General features: G+C 33.3%; 1 protein-coding gene across 13 annotated transcripts in view; it reads right to left on the bottom strand.

Annotated features, from left to right (window-relative positions):
• Nucleotides 1–21,984, bottom strand: part of ssp3 (SCAPER domain-containing protein short spindle 3) — a 168,446-nt gene that overhangs the window by 117,914 nt on the left and 28,548 nt on the right. For 8 of the 13 annotated variants that reach the window (XR_013026326.1, XM_076494406.1, XM_076494403.1 and 5 more), the window contains 2 exons: nucleotides 21,710–21,833; nucleotides 2,326–2,393 (listed from right to left, as the gene is read on the bottom strand). Coding sequence is in view for 12 of the 13 variants with exons in the window: in XM_076494406.1 (XP_076350521.1) it covers nucleotides 2,326–2,393; nucleotides 21,710–21,738 (97 nt within the window). In the remaining variant the exon portion in view is untranslated. Of the gene's footprint in view, nucleotides 1–2,325; nucleotides 2,394–5,452; nucleotides 5,495–8,533; nucleotides 8,623–21,709; nucleotides 21,834–21,984 lie in introns of all 13 variants that reach the window. The other 5 variants (XM_076494411.1, XM_076494412.1, XM_076494413.1 and 2 more) reach the window with 2 other exon arrangements.

Genomic DNA, 21,984 nt, shown 5'->3' with positions numbered 1-21,984 from the left:
GTAGCATGAGGGGTAACCTCAATAGGTACATCCCCAATTGCCTTTGAATTCAAGGAGTTCACTGTGTTGGGATATGGATGTTTCAACCAATATGAATCCAGATCAAAGCTTCTTTACTGACTTTGGAGAGCCAGCAAGTCCCTCTAGTCCCTTCTGAATAAAAAAGGGGGACAATTGCCCTAAAGGTTTTTCCGAAAGAGAATGTAATATAAGAAAATGAGGTACGCGTGTTACAGATGTTGAAGAATGCTGTTCAGAGTCTTCAAGACGTGGTCGCTTACCCATTGACTGTTTTTTCACTATTTTATTTAAAGTTTTTGACGGAGGATCCATAGGAAAAAAAATCTCGGTACCCACTGACCATGGAGACGCACTACAAAGTCATGCAATGACAATGCAGCAACGCCAGGGTTTCATGAGCACTACACCCAAACACCACCGTCAAGCCCAATGTCCACAACACTCGTTGAGAACTTCCAACACTGGTACTTGGTTGACTCTAGCCCAAGTGGACCAGCCGACTGTCCCAAGAGGGGCCACCCAAAGACTGCCCATCTACAGGAATTCAAGGCCAAAGTGGTGCGTTAGGGTTGGACCCCTCAACCACCAGGATCCTCTCCTCCCCTTCAAGGGTCGCCACGCACGGCAAACACGTGGGTGGATGTTTAGATCCCAGAGGAGGTAACCAGAAAGAACAGAACCTTCCCTGGGAGGTCCCCTCACCACGTACAGGAATCTACAACGAAAGGGCAAACTTATGAAGCCTTTTCATTGCAACTATACACCTACAAGTAATATTGCAGAACATGCCACCTCTGCAGCGTGCAGTGCATGGCCATAGAATTAATGTATGGCATAACAGTGCAGATTTGACTGGATAAAGAATACCTGGTCAAGCATCACTCACCATAACACAGGATCCAGAAAATGAGTAATAATAAATTGGAAAAAAGTCTGCTGAAAAAAGAGTAAAGAATAATAAAAAATAAATTACCATGTCCAAGTCTCACTGAAGTCTGAAAAATGGCCATAGGCAGAATATGATAGCCTAAAGACAAAAATTGTGATTCAATGCAAATAGTGAAAGATAAGTGTACTAGAGGTTGTCCACATACTTGAGTAAAAAAATTCTCCAAAGGATGAAGAAGATGAGATGCCAATGAAATGGTAAGATGATGAATTTGATGAGAAGAGACTTGGAACAAAGTTTGTGAGAAAGATGATAAAGAGGAATAAACCAATAAAATTAAAATGCAATTGGTGAAGGGTGAAAGGAGAAAGAACACAAATGAAGGATGTTTGCCATGGAATAAACAGGCAGGAACAAGCACCATGGAAGGAAGCCATGCAGGAAACAACAGTGAAGAGCATGTTCAGGATATAGAAGCCTATCTGGATTGTGCCAAGAATACAGGTGAGAAATGAAAGGAAGGGAATCACTGAAAAGGAGTAATTATTCTCGTAAGTCACCAAAGCTTTTGGGAGGTCAGAAACTGCCCCACATACAGTTAAAATCAACCCCAACTGGCCCTCCACTAGTACAGCAGTATGTCTACAGACTTAAAACTCTAAAATCAGGGGTTTGATTCCACTCGGTTGGTTCAGCAGATAGCTTAATGTGGCTTTGCTATAAGAAAACACACACACACCCCCAACTGTTGAGAATTAAGAAACAGACAGTCGATGTGATGGTATGCTAATGCGAACTTTATAGCTCATGGGAGGCAAGGCATGTTGGCACCCTCAACAAATCGCTCAGCATGAACCATAATATTCAGGGAGAATTAGAAAACTAAATGTGGAGAAAAAGAAAAATATTGTGCTACAACAAAGAATGGGTTTCATAGAAAATTGATATAATAAATAAAACATCATTTGTTTGAAAATTCATATGAAAAGTAAGTATGATCTTTTCGTATAGAGGGAGTCACGAGTCGAGAATATGGTGATGGGTTTTTGCATAATGATTTGCATGAGAAATGGACTGGAATCAGTCACTTTCAATCGAAGGGACAAAAAAGCTTGTGAAATACATAAAAAATATTGCATGTAGATAGCAGCACTTTAAGTTGGTAAGTGAACAGTTAAGAATTGTTTTTGATAAATACTTCAACAGCTTTCCCAGATATTTGAAAGCCATCAGAGTGACATAAAAGGCCAAAATTGTTTTTAAGAGTTTTAAGTTGATTCTGGCTTTAGTTTATAAAAAAACAATAAACTTGTAATTTTGCAAACTTTGAAGAGTGACAACAAATTTTTAAGAAACTTAGGTAAAATAAAAGTTTACTTTTGAAAATAAAATTCACCAAAATAAACAAAAGCTACCTGATTCACTTTCTTCAAATGTATTTTTCTCCACTGGAGAAAGAGGAACTGTCAGACTGGCATCCATACTGCAACAAATGCATAATATTACTATTGCAATACACAGAAATAAAAATCTAACATTTACATATGTTTACAGTAAGAGAACTGAATGGACTAGCACTCAAATAACAAGCCACATAAGCATGAAAGTGAACAACATGTATAACCTTCTTACAAACTTATGAGTGACAGTCAAAAAGAATGTGTGATAATATGTCAATCACACAAGCTCTTGTATATGTAAAAACAGCTGGTATGGATAGAGAAGGCACTATGTAGAGGAGTGAACAACATTTCGACTTTCTTTAGTCATCATCAGTCACGACTTCTATATTGGAGAAACAAGTAGAAAATGGAGACCAGATTCAAAGAACACAAGTGACCTTCACACATTTTCGAACACTGCAAATCAAATAAACACAACATAACCATAGAAAACACCCTGATACTAAATGAAGAAACACACATAAACAAACACAAAATTAAAGAAGCCTTACTTTTATAAACTCAAGCCCAAAATAAACCAATACAAAGGAATACCTTTATACCTATATTAATAAATATAATCCAACATCTAAGCATGCCCTGTACATTCCTACACTCAATTACACAACCCCCTTCAAACATGTGGTCAGCTGTCAGACAGTTACCTCTTTTTTTCCTTGTGAATCTGATGATGACCAAAGGTTGTTCGCGCCTCTACACGGTACTTTCTCTACCCATACCAGCTGTTTTTACATATATAATTTTCTCTACAAGTGGGTTTTCTCATCATCACATTATTATTTCACAAGAGATCTGTTTTACTCAGTAATGATGTGGCCTTTCATACAATATTAGAGCTCATCAAAACAAACATAGTGGTTGAGACGTTACTTGTATTATCAAATAGCATGAACAACTTTTAAGTCTGTAAAATGTAATTTTTATCAATTTTATTTATGCCATCTACAAATCAAAATCAGGGTAAAGATTCTTCACATAATAGTATTTATTTAACATTAATTATTTATTTTTTACTTGAATTAACTCTAATCATCCATTAAAAGACCTGTCACACCAGCACGTTAGTATTACTGTTCACAGAGCAGCAGGTCAAGCAACTGCAGAACCAAAAGTACAAGACTTCATTAGTAACTCTAGAAATTTGAGTGAAAGTAAAATGTACAAAAATGTGTTAGCCACACTAGATTTACTGCATCTAGTACTGAAATGGTTTTCTGCCCAATACCAAGGCACATCAAGCTAGCCTGGACATAACAGATACAGCAGTGATGGCAAATAATCTAGTTCTATTTGAAATTGGTATTTTTATAATCCAGTTCAATAGTAACCTATCCAGTTTTAATACCATTAAGTTAACTATCTATTACCCTTACAATTCTATGTGTTTTTAAAAACAAGAAGAATCAATTAACAACACTTCCACTGACACATCAGAAAAAAACTAAGTTTAAAATGCAAATGGTTAAAAACCTGCCCTTTTACATTTTAACATATTCCAACGTCTTTCTCAAGGTAAAATTCAGTTGTTGTTTCACAAGACATTAGAAACATGGAGCTTGCATATTACCACAAAAATAAATATTCAATATGATAGTTACAAGCTACGACCCTTAATTTCAGCCACTTTATATACAATTTATAAAAACCCTTAAAATTAAGTTATACTCTTCAATTGAAAATCATCATTTTAAGAGTGAGTGCTTCCACAAGTCAGGCACCTAGGCTTTTGCAGTACCTAATTTTTTGAAGTCATTCCAGATTGTTTGTTTATTGGCTGACACTTCTACAAAAATCTGATTGGACAAAAAGTAGGTGACTGCTGCACCATTTGTGAAAATAAGCTCTGCAGCATGCCACAAAACAGGTATCAACATACTACAGACATTCACTAATCTCATACTGATAAAGTAACATTAATAAAAGAAGAGAAGAACATGCCTTGCAAGTGCAAAGTGCATATGTGAAGTATTTGTGGGAAATGCATTTGATGTCAGCGTGGATGCAACAGTTTAATCCCAGGAGTCACAATGGCAAGAAAAGCAGGTAGGAAACAGCTACAGAGCATATTAAATCCACAAAGAAAAAAAAAAAGAAAGGACTGATTATGCTATTCTATTGGGAGAGTGATGAAGATGAAATGTCTAGCAATACTTCTGAGGATCCCATGGATTTCTTCACAAAGAAAGGACACAGATTATCCAAGAACCCAAGTGTGAAAGTAAGGTGATGTTGTAGTACTCCAACAGGATGTGTGAATGATGTTCATTCAATTAGGCAGTTCTTTGGTATTGAACTGGAAGTGGTATCAGACATCCCAAATAAAGAAGCTTGATAGAAGGCACCAAGTTAGAGTGATCTTGACAAAAACAAGCAATTTTAAATACCATGTTAATGACATTCACAGAACTGAAAGAGACTGAAGAACAAGCCTTTGAAACAGCTAGATGGCACTTTTCTCAACTGAAGTTGTAAGTTGCAATTAGAATCTACAGTATGATCTGTCTAGCATTATTATTACTGTAAGTAAACTGCACTGAAAGTGGCAGAGTACTATTGATCAAGGAGATTAAAATTTTCTCAGTGACACCAAGGCCTTCATATATGCTCTGAAACAAAAAAAATGCATGCAACTTGCCAAAACCCAACAAAATATGTTTTATCTTGGCCGGCAAGGTAAGTCAACAACACACCATGTGTACATCTTCTAACTTCACTAATTTGAACTATGGAAATCAAAAACTTGTGATAGCATCACTAAATCTGAAAATTTTTTCATTAAACTTTTTGTGAAATTTTAATTCAACTTGAAAATGCTAAATATAGAGTTTTTAGTTCTTTCTGGTATGATATTATATGTATTTACATCTGCCATACAGCCCCAATTCTGAGTGTGTGGCTCATGTGCTTCCACTGATAAACAAGAAATAACAATTGTACTTTGTTCTGAATAATATAAGTTCTTATTTTAATTTAAAAAAACTAAATAGCAAGTAACCACGACAATATTTAGGATATTATTCTGTAATATAACAGAAAATTACTAAATATAAAGTAAGAAAAGAAAACACTTGGTACAAACTTTGGCATGTAATCCTGGCTGTTCTAGACTTTTGATATTTATCTGGGGATTAAAAGAACACAAAACTATTCAACTTATTTCTAATCTTACTAAGTTAAAGTACTGATACACTTGAATAAATTATTATAAAATATTTTTATAAAATCATATGGAGACTGATTTTGAGTACATTAACCCAATAACAACCAACTAGTTATTCAACTAATGTTATTTTAAAAGTGAATTTATGTATGACTACAAATGCAAAAAAGTTTTCACTCTTATAACCTTTTCTTTTTATGCTTAAAATGGATGCACATACCTACCAGACTCAAGGCACTGAAAAGACACCTTGAATTCTATAAAGGTCAGCACAAGCAAATTTTTGCAAATAAGCATCCTACATATATGAGTCATTCTTCGCACACTTCACATTCTCTAAAACTCAGTTCAAGCTTTTACATTTCAGACCAACTACCCAGTTAGAAAAATAAAACTGTCTTTGGTGAAAGTGACCTACCAAAACCATTAAGTGTGAAAAAAAAGATACATCAATGCTATTAATTCTCTTAATAATCCAACCAGCTCCTTTTAATTACTTGTTCAAGACAAAATAATTTCAAGGATCTTATTTGAATATAACAATCTTTCAATCTCTGGTTTCATCCTAGTAATCCTCCTCTGAATCATTTCCAACAATTCAATGTATTTCCCAAGGTAAGAAGCACAAGGCTGAACATAATATTCCAAATCTGTATCATTGTACATAATCAGTCTGTGAACTGTGTTATCATTACAGTAGAGAAGTCTCCCACTGTCTTTACTTCTGCAGACCCTCTACAGAATATCGATTTTGTGTTAATTCCAAAATGACCAATATGTCACTGCCAAAACCAATATAACATGGTTTTGTCTTGCATGGCAAGACATAAACATTGTCTTGCCATGCATATTTTTTTGAACTGATAGAATGTAGTCTTGCAGCAAGGTGAGCATATGGTTGAATTACACAACAACAATAAAATCAAAATTATCTTTCAAAACAACACACTACATATGTACGAGCTTCGTGTTTGACTTGCATCATGAATCACACTACCGGATTTACAGTTTTAGACAAAATACCTATCATTTGTTCCTTTTGAATGATGTAATCTCATCGGAAATCGTGTCAATGTATTATATACAAATGAGACGTTCTTGGTCAGGTGGTTTCATTTACTAGAGTCAGTCAGGGCTAAAACAAAACTAACAACATCTAAATTTGTCTTTGCAAGGATACAAACAATCTGAACTGGCATCATACATGGTATTGTGGATAAAATATTCATATACTTTTGTATCTTAGTATGAATCTGAGCTGGTATAAAAGCTTAATTTACATATCTGATTCAAAAGGTAAAAACAGAAAGACAGATAAATCCATAAACATGGCATACTCAGGTCAGACACTTTTATGAACAGATCATAATTTGAAGCCAAGTTGATTTTGTTTCAAAAATTAACAGATCTATATGTTTTAATTAATTAGCATTTCATAAAGTACATAGACATAAACAGCCAAGTTATTTAATAATGCATACCGATTATACATACTTGTTCTGATTTGTGTTACACATTAGCAAATTTACATGTATTCTGTTCTGCACGCTATCTAGCATTGTATGAACACCTGTTTCATCAGCATCAGATAGTATATGCTACATAATGAGCATGATCTTGAAATATTGTTACACTTATCTTCTGTTATACCTGATATGATTTCACTCTCATAATTTGTAAAGGCATTCTTCACAGTAGAAATCTTGTAATTTTATAAAAAAAATCTTTCAAGTGTAAAAATATATAAGGAAATATAACAAACATTATAGGAATTTAAGCTAATTTTCAAATGTATAGGAATTTTTAAGCCAAAAATATAGAAGATTATAAGAAATGTAGCCTGGAAAACATGCTAACATGATGCAAGGTGACAGAAAAATGCAGTCATCCAGACTTACCCAAAAACAAATATGCCTCATGACTGGAAATATAACAATTGAAAAGAGACATGAGAGAAAAAATGATCACCTTTCTGATGAGCAGTACAAGTCCTATGTCAGGGAACAAATCAAAAGATCCTTACAGTATAGAGGAGAGAAAGACCCAAAGAATGAAAGATTAAAGAAAAATTATAGTAAGCAAGAAGAATTTATTGCTTGTATTAGAAGGAGTTAAACAGAAATCACTGAAACAAAAAATCAAGTAAAGCACAGGACCTGTAAGACACAACTGGAGATAAAACAGACCCTAAAGAGAGTGAAGGTGTCTAGAGTTGTCCAGTCCAACAGAAAAGGCACTGGCATAAAGATGCAAATCACATGGAAGCAGGTAGGGATGGATTACCTTGGGTCGTATTGGAGTAATTTAGTCAGAGCAACAGATAAGAAAAGAAAGATGCATGAAAAAGGTAAAATGGATAACAAGATATATGCTATGGATTTTTCAGAGCCAACTGAATGGGAGATGTGTAGAAGGAAGTAAGATAACCCAAAAGAAAGAGAAGGAGTGTGTAGAGCCTTCAATACCAAAATCTCCATGGCATGATGACACAGAGTAGATGGTTAAACCCAAATGATACAAAAATGAAGAAAAATCACAGAAAAATATGGAAGAATGTGAGGTTTGAAGAAAAAAGGATAGGTGGAAAGATGGGAAGAAAGAAAAGAGGACAAAAGCAGATACAGGACCAAAGAAAGAATTTGTACAACTAAGAGATTACCTTAACTTCTGCACCCTTTAAAACCTTCTTCTTGCATATGTCACTACATTTTAGTGATTTCACTTCAAAACTGAATTAAACCAATTTAATATCAGTGGATTTTAATTAAATTATCATTATCATGCACATTATATGTTATAATTCAAAGTTGTACGTTATTTAAATCTCAATCCTTTTATTTCAAAAAGAAAACATTAAAAAAATACATAAAAACTTTAGTTGTTGTTGTTATGTGATATATTAGCATTCAAAACACCTTTATTTTTGGTTTCTATTATTTGAATGATACTACAGCTGCAGTGTACATACACGTCGAGACAAAAACATGTAAAGTTGTTTACCCATCACTAGTTTGAAAGTCCTTCCAATAAATTCTCAGAACAAGGAAATAAATGTTGTCATACCCAGAGAGTAGCTATATGCCCACCTTCTAAAAAGAAAATGGAAATTATGTTATCTTCTACATAAATGAAGTAAATGTTTATAACCATTAGAAAAAAGTGAATTTTAAGCAAGTCTCTCAATGATAATTTTAAAACTGGCAAACATTTATTAACAACTCAACAAACCACTGGAGCATTGTTGAAGTTTCATCCTTGCTAGAAATTACTTACTCTTTCTCACTTTGTACATATTATTTTGATAGTTAAATTGTATTTAGGTTTCACTTTTATTATATTTTAGTTAAGCATACAATATTTATGTTTTAAACTTCATATTTGAAGGTGATTGTTTTTTTTTAAAGAACAACCTGAACATTGCCTTGCTTAGTGAGGCTTAAGTAAGCTGGATGAAAATCATTTTGTCAAAGGATAAAGAATCTCTACTGATGATATCATTATACCACCCACAGGCAGCTGTTTACACGTGTTAACATAAATATTTATTGGTTAAAAAAAAGGGGAAGAAAACTAAAACATTATAAATTACAAGTGAGGAGATAAAGATGACAAATTAAGTATGAGATCCAAAGTTATTCTAATGCTATCTGAAAAAGTGTTAAAAAGTATGTACGTACTTCCATTTCTCAACTCTAAACATTTCATAGTACTGCATGTTGATTGTAATAGCTACAGTTGGTGATGTGATATGGGAAAAAATAAAATATAAACATATACCTTAATGTTTTGATGATTATTTAAGAGATTCTAGGGGTTATTGCAAATGAAATTTGAAAACTTAGACTTAACATGAAAATTACCTTGATTTTGAACTATTTAAAATCTCAGTGCAAATAACTACAAAATAATAATTTTTAGTAGAAATAGTAAAAAACAAATATGAAAAACAAATATTTTAATGAAACTTTACATACATTAAGAAAATTTGTGAACATTTTCAAACAATTTCATCAATTATTTATATTTTTGGAATGCAATGTGTCAAGAGCTATGTGTCTTTACAACATAAGGATCCAGTAATCAAAAGGATATAGAAGTGCAAATGAGAAGAGGAAGACATCAAGGGTTCAAGAGTCAAGTACCAGCTCCACGAAAAAGATATCACCGAATGTCTCAACAGCTCATCTAATGAGAGGTGGAATGGTGGGTAGAAACAGTAAGATAAGGTACAGAAAAAGGAAAACCTCACAGGATTTCCAAGATCAGATAGCTAACATATATCTATGGTTAGTGAACCAATAAATCAGGGAATCAATGGAAGACTGTTGATGGACAGCCCCAGCCTGAGATGCCAAAGAAGTAGGAACACCTCCAAAGACTAGTGCAGTGAGAAAAAAGGAAGGAACTGGGTCAAGAAAAGAAAAGGAAAGGAGGAAGACATCTTAAGAAAGATGAAGATGACTAAAAACATAAAAAGAGATATCTATTCCTCATCAGAGAGAAAAGAGTCAGAAGCTAAAGTAAGAAGTAAAAGAGCTGGCAAAAATCATTCAAAGGAAAGGCAGGCTCCACAGAATGCAACAAAACAGAATAACAAGGGACCTGATCACTGCCTGCAGAATGTTATGGGAAGGTGATTGCTCTCTGAAGTAAAGAAAAACTGAAAAATAAGAATAAGAAAAATAAACTTAAATCTTGAAGTTAGCATTCTAGCCCCCATTATGGTAGAAAGGTACTAATTGGTAGCCCAATAAACGAAGTATACTGGTATGAAGGTTCCCATCCAGTTATCTAAATTTACTAGTATAACTTCCAATCACTATCCATTAAATTTACTGTAACTATCATGCTCTAAATAAGCCTTTACATGCAGTAAGGTGTACATCTGCATAAAGTAGCATCAAGTTGTTAAATGACCTTATTCACATACTTAATAGCCAAGTTAGAAAATATTAACCTCCAAAAGTTATCACCTGAGCAGATAGAAATAGTGAAAGAACTTATGCAAACATTAAACCTACACGATCTCCTTTCACAAAGAGCATAAAGACAAAGCCCATTAAGTGACATTTAATGCAAGAGATTCACAGACACACACATTAGGAATAACAACCTGTCCTGACCTGGAAGGAAACTGAGGGAAAGACAAAATAACTCCAAGAGTCACAGGGAAGGATAAAATTGTAGCATGATAAATCAAAGAAATGCAAGCAGATAGTGAGACGAGAAGTGTATTACAGTTAGGGTGTTATCAGACAGCACAATGTGTTTTACCTCAACTCAAATGAACCAGAGGCAGATGATTAACCCATCCTTCTGCAGGAGAAGGAAACACTAGCTGTTTGAGGGATAACCTCCACTATACAAACAGTGCCATTACCACCATCTTACTTACCACTGTCTTGTGCTACACACAAGCAATATTTACTACCTCAATGGCTAGAAACTAGTAAATGGCAAAGACTACCTATGCTTCACTTAGAGAAGTGCTTGGATAGCCATCAAATGCCTCCCACAAAAGTCTTTTACTTGTGAAAGTGCAATGAGTGCCCATAAAAACCCTAGTTTGAAAAGCTTGTAAGTAAAAGCTAAAGAAGCAGGAAGTCACATTCTTGGTGTTTGTTTTTTCCATGATATTTCTAGAAATGGTACAATACTGACTGGGCAACAGAATAAGTTTCATATCAGACCACTTCATCTCAGCATTGAACAAGGGTAGAGGGGTTCAACACTTTCCATTATCCCTATTCTATTGCAGATTTTGGGAAATAAATATGCCTTTGGAGGCAACTAAAATCATGTGGCAGGGTCCTACAGGAAAAAAGAGGATAATGAAAAAGAAACTTGATTATTCTTTTCAAAAACAGTACATAGATTAAAGAATAGTGACCAGAGATAGTCAAACTCCCACAGGAGAGAAAACTGCTGGAAGATTACAATAATAGGAGATCAATAGATGTGGATTCAACCTGAAGGATCTCATCCAATGGCCAGGGAAAATGAGACAAAACAGTGAAACAGTGACAAGTCTGACATAATGTAAAGTGAAAAATATTGCAAGCATCAATATCTTGAGAAGGATTTTTTTGTTTTTGAATTTCGCACAAAGCTACTCGAGGGCTATCTGTGCTAGCCGTCCCTAATTTAGCAGTGTAAGACTAGAGGGAAGGCAGCTAGTCATCACCACCCACCGCTAACTCTTGGGCTACTCTTTTACCAATGAATAGTGGGATTGACCATCACATTATAACGCCCCCATGGCTGAAAGGTCAAGCATGTTTGGCGCGACTGGGATGTGAACCCGTGGCCCTCAGATTACGAGTCGCATGCCTTAACACGCTTGGCCATGCCAGGCCTCATCTTGAGAAGAACAGACCAACTGAATGAGCTGAGAAACCCATCCAGTTTGAAAAGGAAGCAACAGGTCCTCAGGTGAAGAGGTCCCAAAACAGAAATAAATAACGAGAAGAACTAAAATGAAGACGTGCCAAATTACTCCATGTAGCCTGCACTTGATACAATAGTAGATTCAGATCCAAACAAATGTGAAGGTGAGAGATAGAAGGGAGAGATATAGGAGAGGAAGATCACCTATCTTAACAGCCAAACTTGGGAAGAACAGGCAGGTCTAGGAAGAGGAACAAATAATAATGGTGAAAGAAAGTGCAAAAAGAATTGATGGCATATAAATTCATATTACAGCAATCACAGGCAATAAGGAAGTAAGGCTACAGAGAAAGAAATACAAAGAAAAAAGTAAATGACTGAAATGAGGTACATACTAGAGCATGTAAAACCACATTAACTTTATAGCAATGGTGCCATTTTTAATCTTTATTAACTCTTTCTATACATGTTAAAGTTGCATTCAAAACTTAATTAAACCAATTTAATATAAAAATATTTTAATGAAATTATTATCCTGTATATTATAATTTAAAGTTTATATTATCTGTATTTTATTCCTTTATTTCTAAAAGAAATATCTACAACAGCAGTTAAAGTTACAGCATTTTGTTATCATATAATTCATTTGCAGTTACAAATTTCAACTTTTAAGAGCTCTTTTTCAAGAAACTGCAGGTAGCCAATATAGGCTGTTCATTTAGACAGTCAAATACCCATTTATCATCTGTAAATTTTCGAAAACTTTTCCCCATGTTAAACATTATAAGTTTTTCATAATTTTAAGGTCAGCCATGCCCTCTTGCAAAGTCAAAGCCGTGTTTCTAAACAACAATTTGAAGCCGAATGGAGTCCTTATACCCTTATAACCAATAGAAAGAGGGCATTTCCTGCTATTTACTTAATAACCGAATAAACAATACCAGTGTATGGAAAAGGAACTAAGTCTGCTATTCACTTGAGGGGTATGTAGTGCTTGGCAAGTTTCTTGCCCTACATACATTAGTTTGCTAAATAATTAAATTGCATTTAGATTTCAGATTCGTATTTTAATTTTTTGTGTTTTAAAATACATATTTGAAAGGTTTAATGATTTTTTACAAATTTAACTTGTTTTAGCTTGAAATATGAAAGTGCCCAAACAAGACAGCATCATTTGCACATGTGAGAATTATTGAAAAAGTATGCACGGAAGTTGCCCTATAATAGTAATAATAAAGCTCCACGAAAACCAGTTAACATAGTGGCAAGAATGATAAGACAAAAAATTGTAAAAAATAAATAAATAAGTTTAAAGATACAGAAGTGAGATTATGCATATTAAAAAACAAGTTTCTGAATACCTCTTCAAACAGTTAAAACTTGTCTACATCTTACCAATTCTTAATTTTTAACATTTTATTGCACTGTACCTTAATGTGATTAACTGGAATTAGTGATATAGTTGATAAAATTAAAAATCAAATATAAACATTTAATTAAAAAAAAAAAACGAGGATCAGAATGTCAAATGTTGACTCACTGATTCCACATGGTTCCTAAATTTCAGGAATATTCACAACACCAAACCATTGAAGTAAAAAAAAAAAAAGACATCCACAAGTTCCAAAGGTGAGAGCACAGTAAAAAACAACCAGAAAAACTGCAACAATAGAGCATCCCTCCCTAAAAGATCCCAACAATTAAGAAACCACATGTGAAGAGAGAGAGCCAAAGAGTAAAACTTGCTGATGTAGAGGTAAGGAAGGAGAAGCTAGTCCCTGGAAAATCTCTTGGAAGGTCAAAGGCATGCTTTAGAAAGGTGATTGGTGTACAAATACCACAGGAGAATCATAAGGGTAAGATGAAAATGAGAAAACTGCATCTGAAATAAAGAAACAGGATCATCAGGATCAGCCTCCACATTATCAGTAGTGATTCTAACTGCTGGGAACCAGGAAAATTGTAATTTGCCTGATGGAAAGTCAAGGAAATACTGATTCTTGGCCATTGAATGGCGAGACATGGTAGCACCAGCTTGCAACTGAGAAACAAAATGCTCAGTTAGTAAGGAAAAAAAAAAATTTACAGTTTGTTTTTTTCATAATTAGACCACCAGGATATGGGCGAGTAGTATTTCCAGTGGAATATAACACAACTTAAAATTACCTACTTTGGTACAAAAACAATTTTTTCACACTCCACTTGTGTATGTGTGTGAATTCAGATCATGGACTGTACTTTTTCTGCTCAATCCTCCAATAATGTATAAAACACTTTAAACTGTTGTTTTTTTATGACCTTGTTGATTTCATTATTGTTCAATATTGTTGGTCACATTCACTGAAAATTGTTTCCATCACCCTACAGTCAGCACTAAGAACTTTACAAACGAGAAAAAAATATTTCTGATTTCAGGGGTTCATAATGGAAAACACAAAATACTGGAAAGAAGGGACATTATACAATAAGAAAGGAACAGCATTGTAAGAAATCAGGAGAAATGCACAGCTGGTTCTGCATGAGAGGTGCAAGAAGGAATGGCATAACTAGGAGGAAGAAAAAGGCAGTCAAAATCTGCATAGTCATGAACAGCTTCGGCAGGATCAGGAAGAAGTAAAACATTTTTATATAATTTGAATAACCAATCAAAAGCTCAGAATGTCATCTTAGTGATTTTCTGAGCCATTTCCAAATATAATGACACCTTTTTCTTTTGAAACAAACATTCATGCTGGTAAGCCAAGTCTTTAGCCTGTTCAAAATTTCTTATTTATTTAGACAAATACAGGTTTAGTTACTAACTTTGACAAATTATAATTAAATTAAGTAGAATCAGTATATCAATTTACAATTTTTTTTGGTTTTTCAAACACATATATAAATTCTAAAAATATTATTTCACCTTTTCCCTGTGCAAAATTTCCCAAGGCTTTGTATGCTACAACAAGCAGCAACTTAGTACAAAGGTCATAACTTGGAGAGATAATAGTTTGCTTTTTCTCTTTATTTACTGTTTTATGTTTTAAGAATAATATGTTTAAGAACTTGTTTGTACACAGTAATAATCTATGTGCATATATAATGAATAATTGAAATTTGACTGTATTTTACAAAATACTAGTCCCCTAAAACACAGCAAAACAGTCTGTAAAGACTAAAGATTAATTTTATATTACTGGATACAGCAACATGAGTACACGTATGCAGCATCATTGTAACTTCTACAAGGTTAATATAATAAAAATAACAAACATATATATATAGTATAATGTTACTGGATTTAAGCTAGTCTAAACATTTATGATTTTCATGTTATAAGCTGTAGTCATACTAGAACAAAAAAAGGCACAACTGATATATATTTCCTTCTATTTTTTTATTGTGTTTATGAGATCAGCCTAATCAACAGAGCCTGTACATTCATGAAGATAATAAAATATAAAGTTTTTTTCATAAAAACATTTTATAGTTATTATGTTATGACAAAGTGGAAGGGAAATTTGAAAATTTTTTGATGCATAAAAGCATTTTTAATCTTAAAAATTACTTTGTAAGTTGGACATGCAAAAAAAAGCACGAGAAAAACACTGCTCAATAAACCTTAAGAATTAATTTTAAAAATCCGATATTTTGGACACAAAATGTTTATTAATAATCTGCAAAATTTTGTAAAAAGAGGTTTACTATTTTAAAAGTAATAGCATTAAAACTGTAACAACTATGAGGTTGGTTCCAGGGATCAAGTCCATGCTGAAATAGTTAAAACCTGTTGCACACAAAGCAATCAACACTGACATTATATATCTATGGACAAATCTTTATAACAAATACTTCATTTTAAAATGTTCAGATTTTTGTTATGTAGAAACATTTTGCAATGCTTTACTGAAAACTTGACAAATTCTGCAAAATTACACAAAAGACATTACAAATTATAGCACAGAAATTATGATGATTACCTTGTGGTTACAAAGCCTATCACACGAACCAACCCCATATAGAAAGTTAAACAAGAGAGTTAATTCCATAATTATTGATAAATGTTCAACAGAGACAGAACAGAGGATAAAAAGTTACTTTGAAAATGCAACTCCTCACAAGTATCTATGGTGCAAAGAGGATTATGTACCTTCCTACTTTTGGAGGGCTGTTGTCACATGACGATTGCACAATATGTAGTATTGCAGTTAAAGTAAAGACAGATGAATTAGGCGAGATGTTTGAGAAATAGCTCCTGTGTAAACACAGGTTAAGTGATTCATTTTAAAAACAGTTTTTCAAAATAAAAAACATGTAAGATTTTATCATAACCTAAAAGAATGAAACACACAAAATTGTTTTAGGATTATCAGAATCCTTGGTATATTTCAAAATGTTAAAATTTTCCATTGATATATTTTATTTAAGAATGCACATTAACAATTTCTGTAATTTTCAAATAATACTCACCTCCTATCACATTACAGCTACTGCCATGGTTTCCTACTTTTGCCCATTTAAGTATTCATTTGAATTTTTATCTCTTGTTCCAGTATTTTATTCCCCATTTAATTGACCTCAGTGAGATCTGTCACAAGCCTCTTTCTACTTACACCGATGTGTCCTCTATTCTAGTGCTGTATATAAGCACTTCTTTCAGATAATATCATCACTTTTTCAAAACTGACTATTACACAGTCTCTAACATTGGCTATTGGTGGGAAGGAAGGATGGGAGAAGGTGAAGTAACTATTGTTGTGAATACATGTTAAATTCACAAACATATTAACTTCCCTTCAACTTGAATCCTACATTGATAAGGTGAAGTGGCCACTGATGGCACTTACCATACAGAAAGCATCTGTGCATATCACAGATGTGCCAATGGAAACTTGACACTCTAGTGAGAGAACCACAATATATCCATAACAGTTATGCTCTTCACCTAGAACTTAATTCCTGTAATGTGGATAGAACTTCACATGATTTACTATCACTATTGGCCAGGCCCCAACAAGGCAGCTGAGGTTTCACTGCTCAGGGTTGTAAATGTCGGGCTATGGTCCTTATATTCCATGTTGGTGGCTGGAACAATTAGACTACATAATCCATGTCAGTGGATCTCAACCTGTAGCCATAAAGTAATACATTTCAAGCCACTAGAATCACAAGAAGGTAAGCAGAACCAAAGTGAATTAACTTTCTTCTCAACTTGAAAAAGTGTAAGTTTTTCAACACATCAAACTCAGAATGACAGGATCCTGTATGTCATACTCAACCTTAGGAAAGAGAAGTCATCCAGTCTAAAATTATGAAACTCATCTTCACTCTCCAACTGTGTGGGCAAGACAAATTCTTCTTATCTCTGGAATTATGGGTAGGATATGGAACAAACTGTGCTCAACCAAGGACTGAGATAAGATCATGTTTAGAATTATGAGGAGACAATGGACCCTCTTCCATGAACAATGCATTGAACCAAATAATGATCAAGAAAGAAGAGCCATGTTCCACCCAACTGGACAGCCAAGCATCAAATCTCAACCAGTATTACAAGTAGGTTCCCTTTTAGGTTGATGCTTCTTCTATTGACATCTATAAAAACATCCAGGGAACTTAGTAAGAGGGCCTCTAACTTCACCCTCTTCTCTTAGAGTAGAAGGATTCATTCAAACACTCTGGAAGAAGAACCTCTGTCCATCAGTAGAAGGTTCTAGGAGGTAATACACATTGGGAAGCCCTAAGAAACAAGTTCCCTAAATTTTTAAAAGCAAACTGACCCAATGATTGATAAGAATGGGCAGATGCCCTTATGCTTTACTTATGAGTAGCAGTCCAGCATACTACAGTAATACCATCTGGTTAGACTCTTAGGTGGTCTCATACAAAACCTCATTTCTTCAGAGCCTGTTGCAATCTAGATATTTCATATTGAATTAATGGTTGCTAATGTAGATTTGATTTGATAAAAGTACACCCACCTAAATATCACTCACCTTAGATTGGAATCCTGCAAAAATGAGGTAAGGGAGTCTAAAAGGTCATGAGTAACAACAAAACTACTCATCCACTACATGATTCAAGAGTATGTGTTGAGAAAACTACAGCAGTTAGTTAAAAATCCTCAGATGAAGATAATGCAAGATCATATAAATAATGTGAGATAAAAAATATTAGAGGAGATCCACATACTAGCCCATACAATGTCCTCAAGTAGCAATTCAACCAGGTCACTAAAGAAATAGATAAGTAATGAATCTGAGGAAACATACCTCACAAAATTGTCTTCAAAGAGAACCCAAAATAAGTGATGTGGATAACATCATACCCACCTCATTATAAATCCTGAGAAACTGAAAGATCACAATGAATATGGTTGTTGTTTAGCATCTCTAAAGGCATTAATGCAAACAATAAAACCTTCAAGACCCTCACTGAACATAAATGATTAAGATCTGATCAGTCATAAAAGCAATAAATAGTGATCAGTTGAGTCAGTGAAAATGATTTATCCCCTTCCCTGATTACCAGCGTCTTAAGGAAGAAGAACCAGCTTGAGAATGTAGGTAGGATGATAAAGCGTGTGCTACACAATCAGTACAAACCTCTACAATAAACATTTGTAGATAAACAGCAATGAAAAATAAACCTTCAGAAAAGGATGATATATGACACATAAAGCTAAGGTCTCAAACAGGTGTTTAGAAAAGCTGTGTAATACCATCTCAATATACCAGCTAGGTTATTGAAATGGTTGTTTCAGACAAAGAAACCAAAACAACATGGGGAAGCTGGAGAGTACTGGGAACTCAAAGAATTTTTTCTCTCAAGTATTGAAAGGTAGTCAATAAAGCTGCTTCATATAAGGTGATTGTGGAAGATGCAAAACCTTTGTCAAAAAGCCACGTCACAAAAACAAATTACGAGTCCCACACCTCAACGAGCTTGGCCATGCTGGGCCATTCAGGAAAGAACTGTGCACTTGCCATTGGATAGGTCTTAACCATAATATTAATGAATCAACGTTTATCCAACAGATACATATATTTTAAGTTAATTTTTCAATATAATGATTAATATACATGATACAACATGATTTAAGTTACCATTCAGAAAATAAAAGTCACATACATCTTATGATTTCTTCCAGAAGCAAATTTAGAGCTTATAAAAAGTACTATTGCCCACAAATATGATTTCTACATAAAATGGCAGTTACTATAATAAACACTACCAACATTAATTTTGTAAAATACAGAAAACTAAGTTTGATTACATGTTTTGCTTTTCACTCTATGATTTGCCAAATGTAAAATACAGGGTTTTTGGAAAGTCACTGTGCAGTTTTGTAATCATATACATAAGTGCACAGTGACTTTCCGAACACCCTCTACAACAACTGAAATAACATGGTACTGAAAGTGACACTTCTGACTAGAATTGACAAAAAGTTTTACAACTGAGGTTTAACATGTCTAGATCCTGTTTTATAAAGAAAACAGACTAGAAAAGAAAAAAATTCAGATACCAATCAAAGATGGCAAAATCAGTGCTAACTGCAAGGAATTTTTTTTTTTAATGTTATATTTCTTTTTTTCTTAGAGTATGCTTATTTACAGTCTCAAACACATTTTGGTATTCTTTTTTATCAAATTTCTTTTCAAATTTCATTGAACAATAAAATTTAATACAAATAATTTAATAATATACTATTATTTACAAAAACACAAAAAATTAAATTTAATAAAAGACAAATTATCTATATTTTTTTTCAATTCACAAATGTGATTTTGCTCTCACGATAAGACAAAATGGTCCCTGGTAGGTAAGGGGTTAATTGTGATTTAATGACCTAATCAGGTAGCACCTTTCTTTTCTTTGAAAAGTGGCTTCACATTTTTTTAATCTCTGCAATACCATATTATACAGAAATAAGGTGTGACTTTAAAACAGATCCTTACTAGTTTTGATTTCATGCTGATAAGGCACTGCAAGGAAAGAGAAAACTTGTGAACTTCTCTAATCTCTGCAAAATCACATTTTTTAAAAGCTAACTTCTTAGAAAAACATGTTTTATTCTTAGAGTCCCTATACAATATCTTTAAGGCATTTAAACTATCATGCTAGAAGTGACAAATAATTCTTAATTCTAACAATTTATTCTAGTACTAGTACTACTACAGATGCAAAACTATATTATATACTTATAACTGCAGGCCATTATGTGGTGAATGGCTCTGCCCTACCTTACAACCTATCTCACAGATTCAATTACTTTTTATTGTTCATATTCACTGACTGCCCCCTGTTGAAAACTGAAAAGTAATTCATAAAATATTGATACATTTAAAATTTTGAAGAAGCTCATAATACCTGGTTAAAAACTCTATGTGTAATAATCAGAAAGAAAAACCTTGTTTTTAATCTTCCATTAATGGAAAACTAGCAGATGTAATTATTTAAATATATTTGACTGAACCTATAATACAGAAAGCCTTTCATAGGGCATTTTATGACTGCTTAGTAACACTAATTTATATAGAATTACATATGAGAATGTAAAAAGGAAGGAGACAGAAGACCATTAACCAACTGAGGATGCAAATAAGTTTCTACATCCAACTTCATATCCAACAAGAACCTAAAACTAAGCCCACAACAGTACCAAATAAATTACATCCCAAATTTATAAATCTGACCAAAAGAATTTGTCAAGAAGCAATTATGTGTTTAGTCTTTATTTACAGTGTTTTGATACCCTTTAGAATATTACCCAAACTCCAAATAATTTTGAATTCTTGTATCTATTTCTCTCCCTTGTGATTTTGCACTCTTGAGAAAACCAGATTAAAAATATGAAGCCTCTTCTCACAATTTCTCCATGATAGGCCTCACAACTATTGTACAAGACTACAATAATCTTCACATTACTTTAAAATAACATGATACCAATCTACATGTGCAGCTATGCAGTTAACACCAAAGTCCTTTTATTCTTCTATGATAACAATAATCTTCCACACAAGGAAATTTCTCAAAATTTCCTTACTCTTAATGCATAACTTTACACTTACCAATATTAAAACACATATTACACATCATGACTTACACACTAAACATGTCAAGGTCTTTTAAAAAAGACAACAGAACAAGTTCTTCCCAGTAATTTAATATTATCAGCAAATTTACTAATATTACTGTAAAAAAATTACAGTTTCAAGTGCATAGAAAATGTATTAAAACAGACCCATGAGAAGACAAACTAGTATCATTATTTCTTAACAAAATTTATGTTTCCACTGAAGAAGTTTTCTATCCAATGCTCATATTCCTGTACATTCAACTCACCACATAAAATTCCTGTGTAACATCACACAATACTTTCAAAAAGTCAACAAATAAAATATCAACCAGGATGTCTTTACCTTAAAAAGTGGATAAAATAGAAATAAATTACACATAAGATACAGATTTAGTCTTATTTAGAAGGCATTATAAAGATACTATAAAACTTTTCCACAAATTAGTAATCAAAAGCCAAATTTCTAAACAGTTTCTTAAACATTTTCTATGAATGAAAAAGACCTCACATTTCTTTAATCAATTATTCTGAAAGGTTTCTAAACCAAAGAATAAAAAATGTAATAACATTGGTTGAAACACATAGAAACAGTAATCATTTTTATCAATGTTTTGTTACATTTCATACACAAGACATGTGCCTATTTATGGTTTCCTTATATATAAATGTTTACTGTAAGATCTCAGTTTTCATTATTCATCACAAATATAAATTTTGATGTCACTTACCTACATATGGCAATTTTTGGAGAAATCATGGAAAACTTCCAGTACTTAGTCTGAGTTGTTCTCTGGAGTTGTCTTCAATTTAAATATTTTGGGACTTGCTTCTCTCAGGTTGCTCTCCAAACACCTATATATAAAACATGTTTTTACTTTCAATTATTGGACAGTTTAGGTAATGAGGTAGTCATGTCCACAAACAGCTTAAAATAACTTAGTCAAAAATAGTTCATTTGAAGTCTTTAAAAGCATTGATTGATATTAAAACTAAAACATACAAG

Source organism: Tachypleus tridentatus, chromosome 3 (assembly GCF_004210375.1).
Source record: "Tachypleus tridentatus isolate NWPU-2018 chromosome 3, ASM421037v1, whole genome shotgun sequence".
In the NCBI taxonomy this organism is placed as follows: Eukaryota; Metazoa; Arthropoda; class Merostomata; order Xiphosura; family Limulidae; genus Tachypleus; species Tachypleus tridentatus.
The sequence above is the reverse complement of the archived record's forward strand: the minus strand, read 5'-3'. Positions and strand labels throughout refer to the sequence as shown.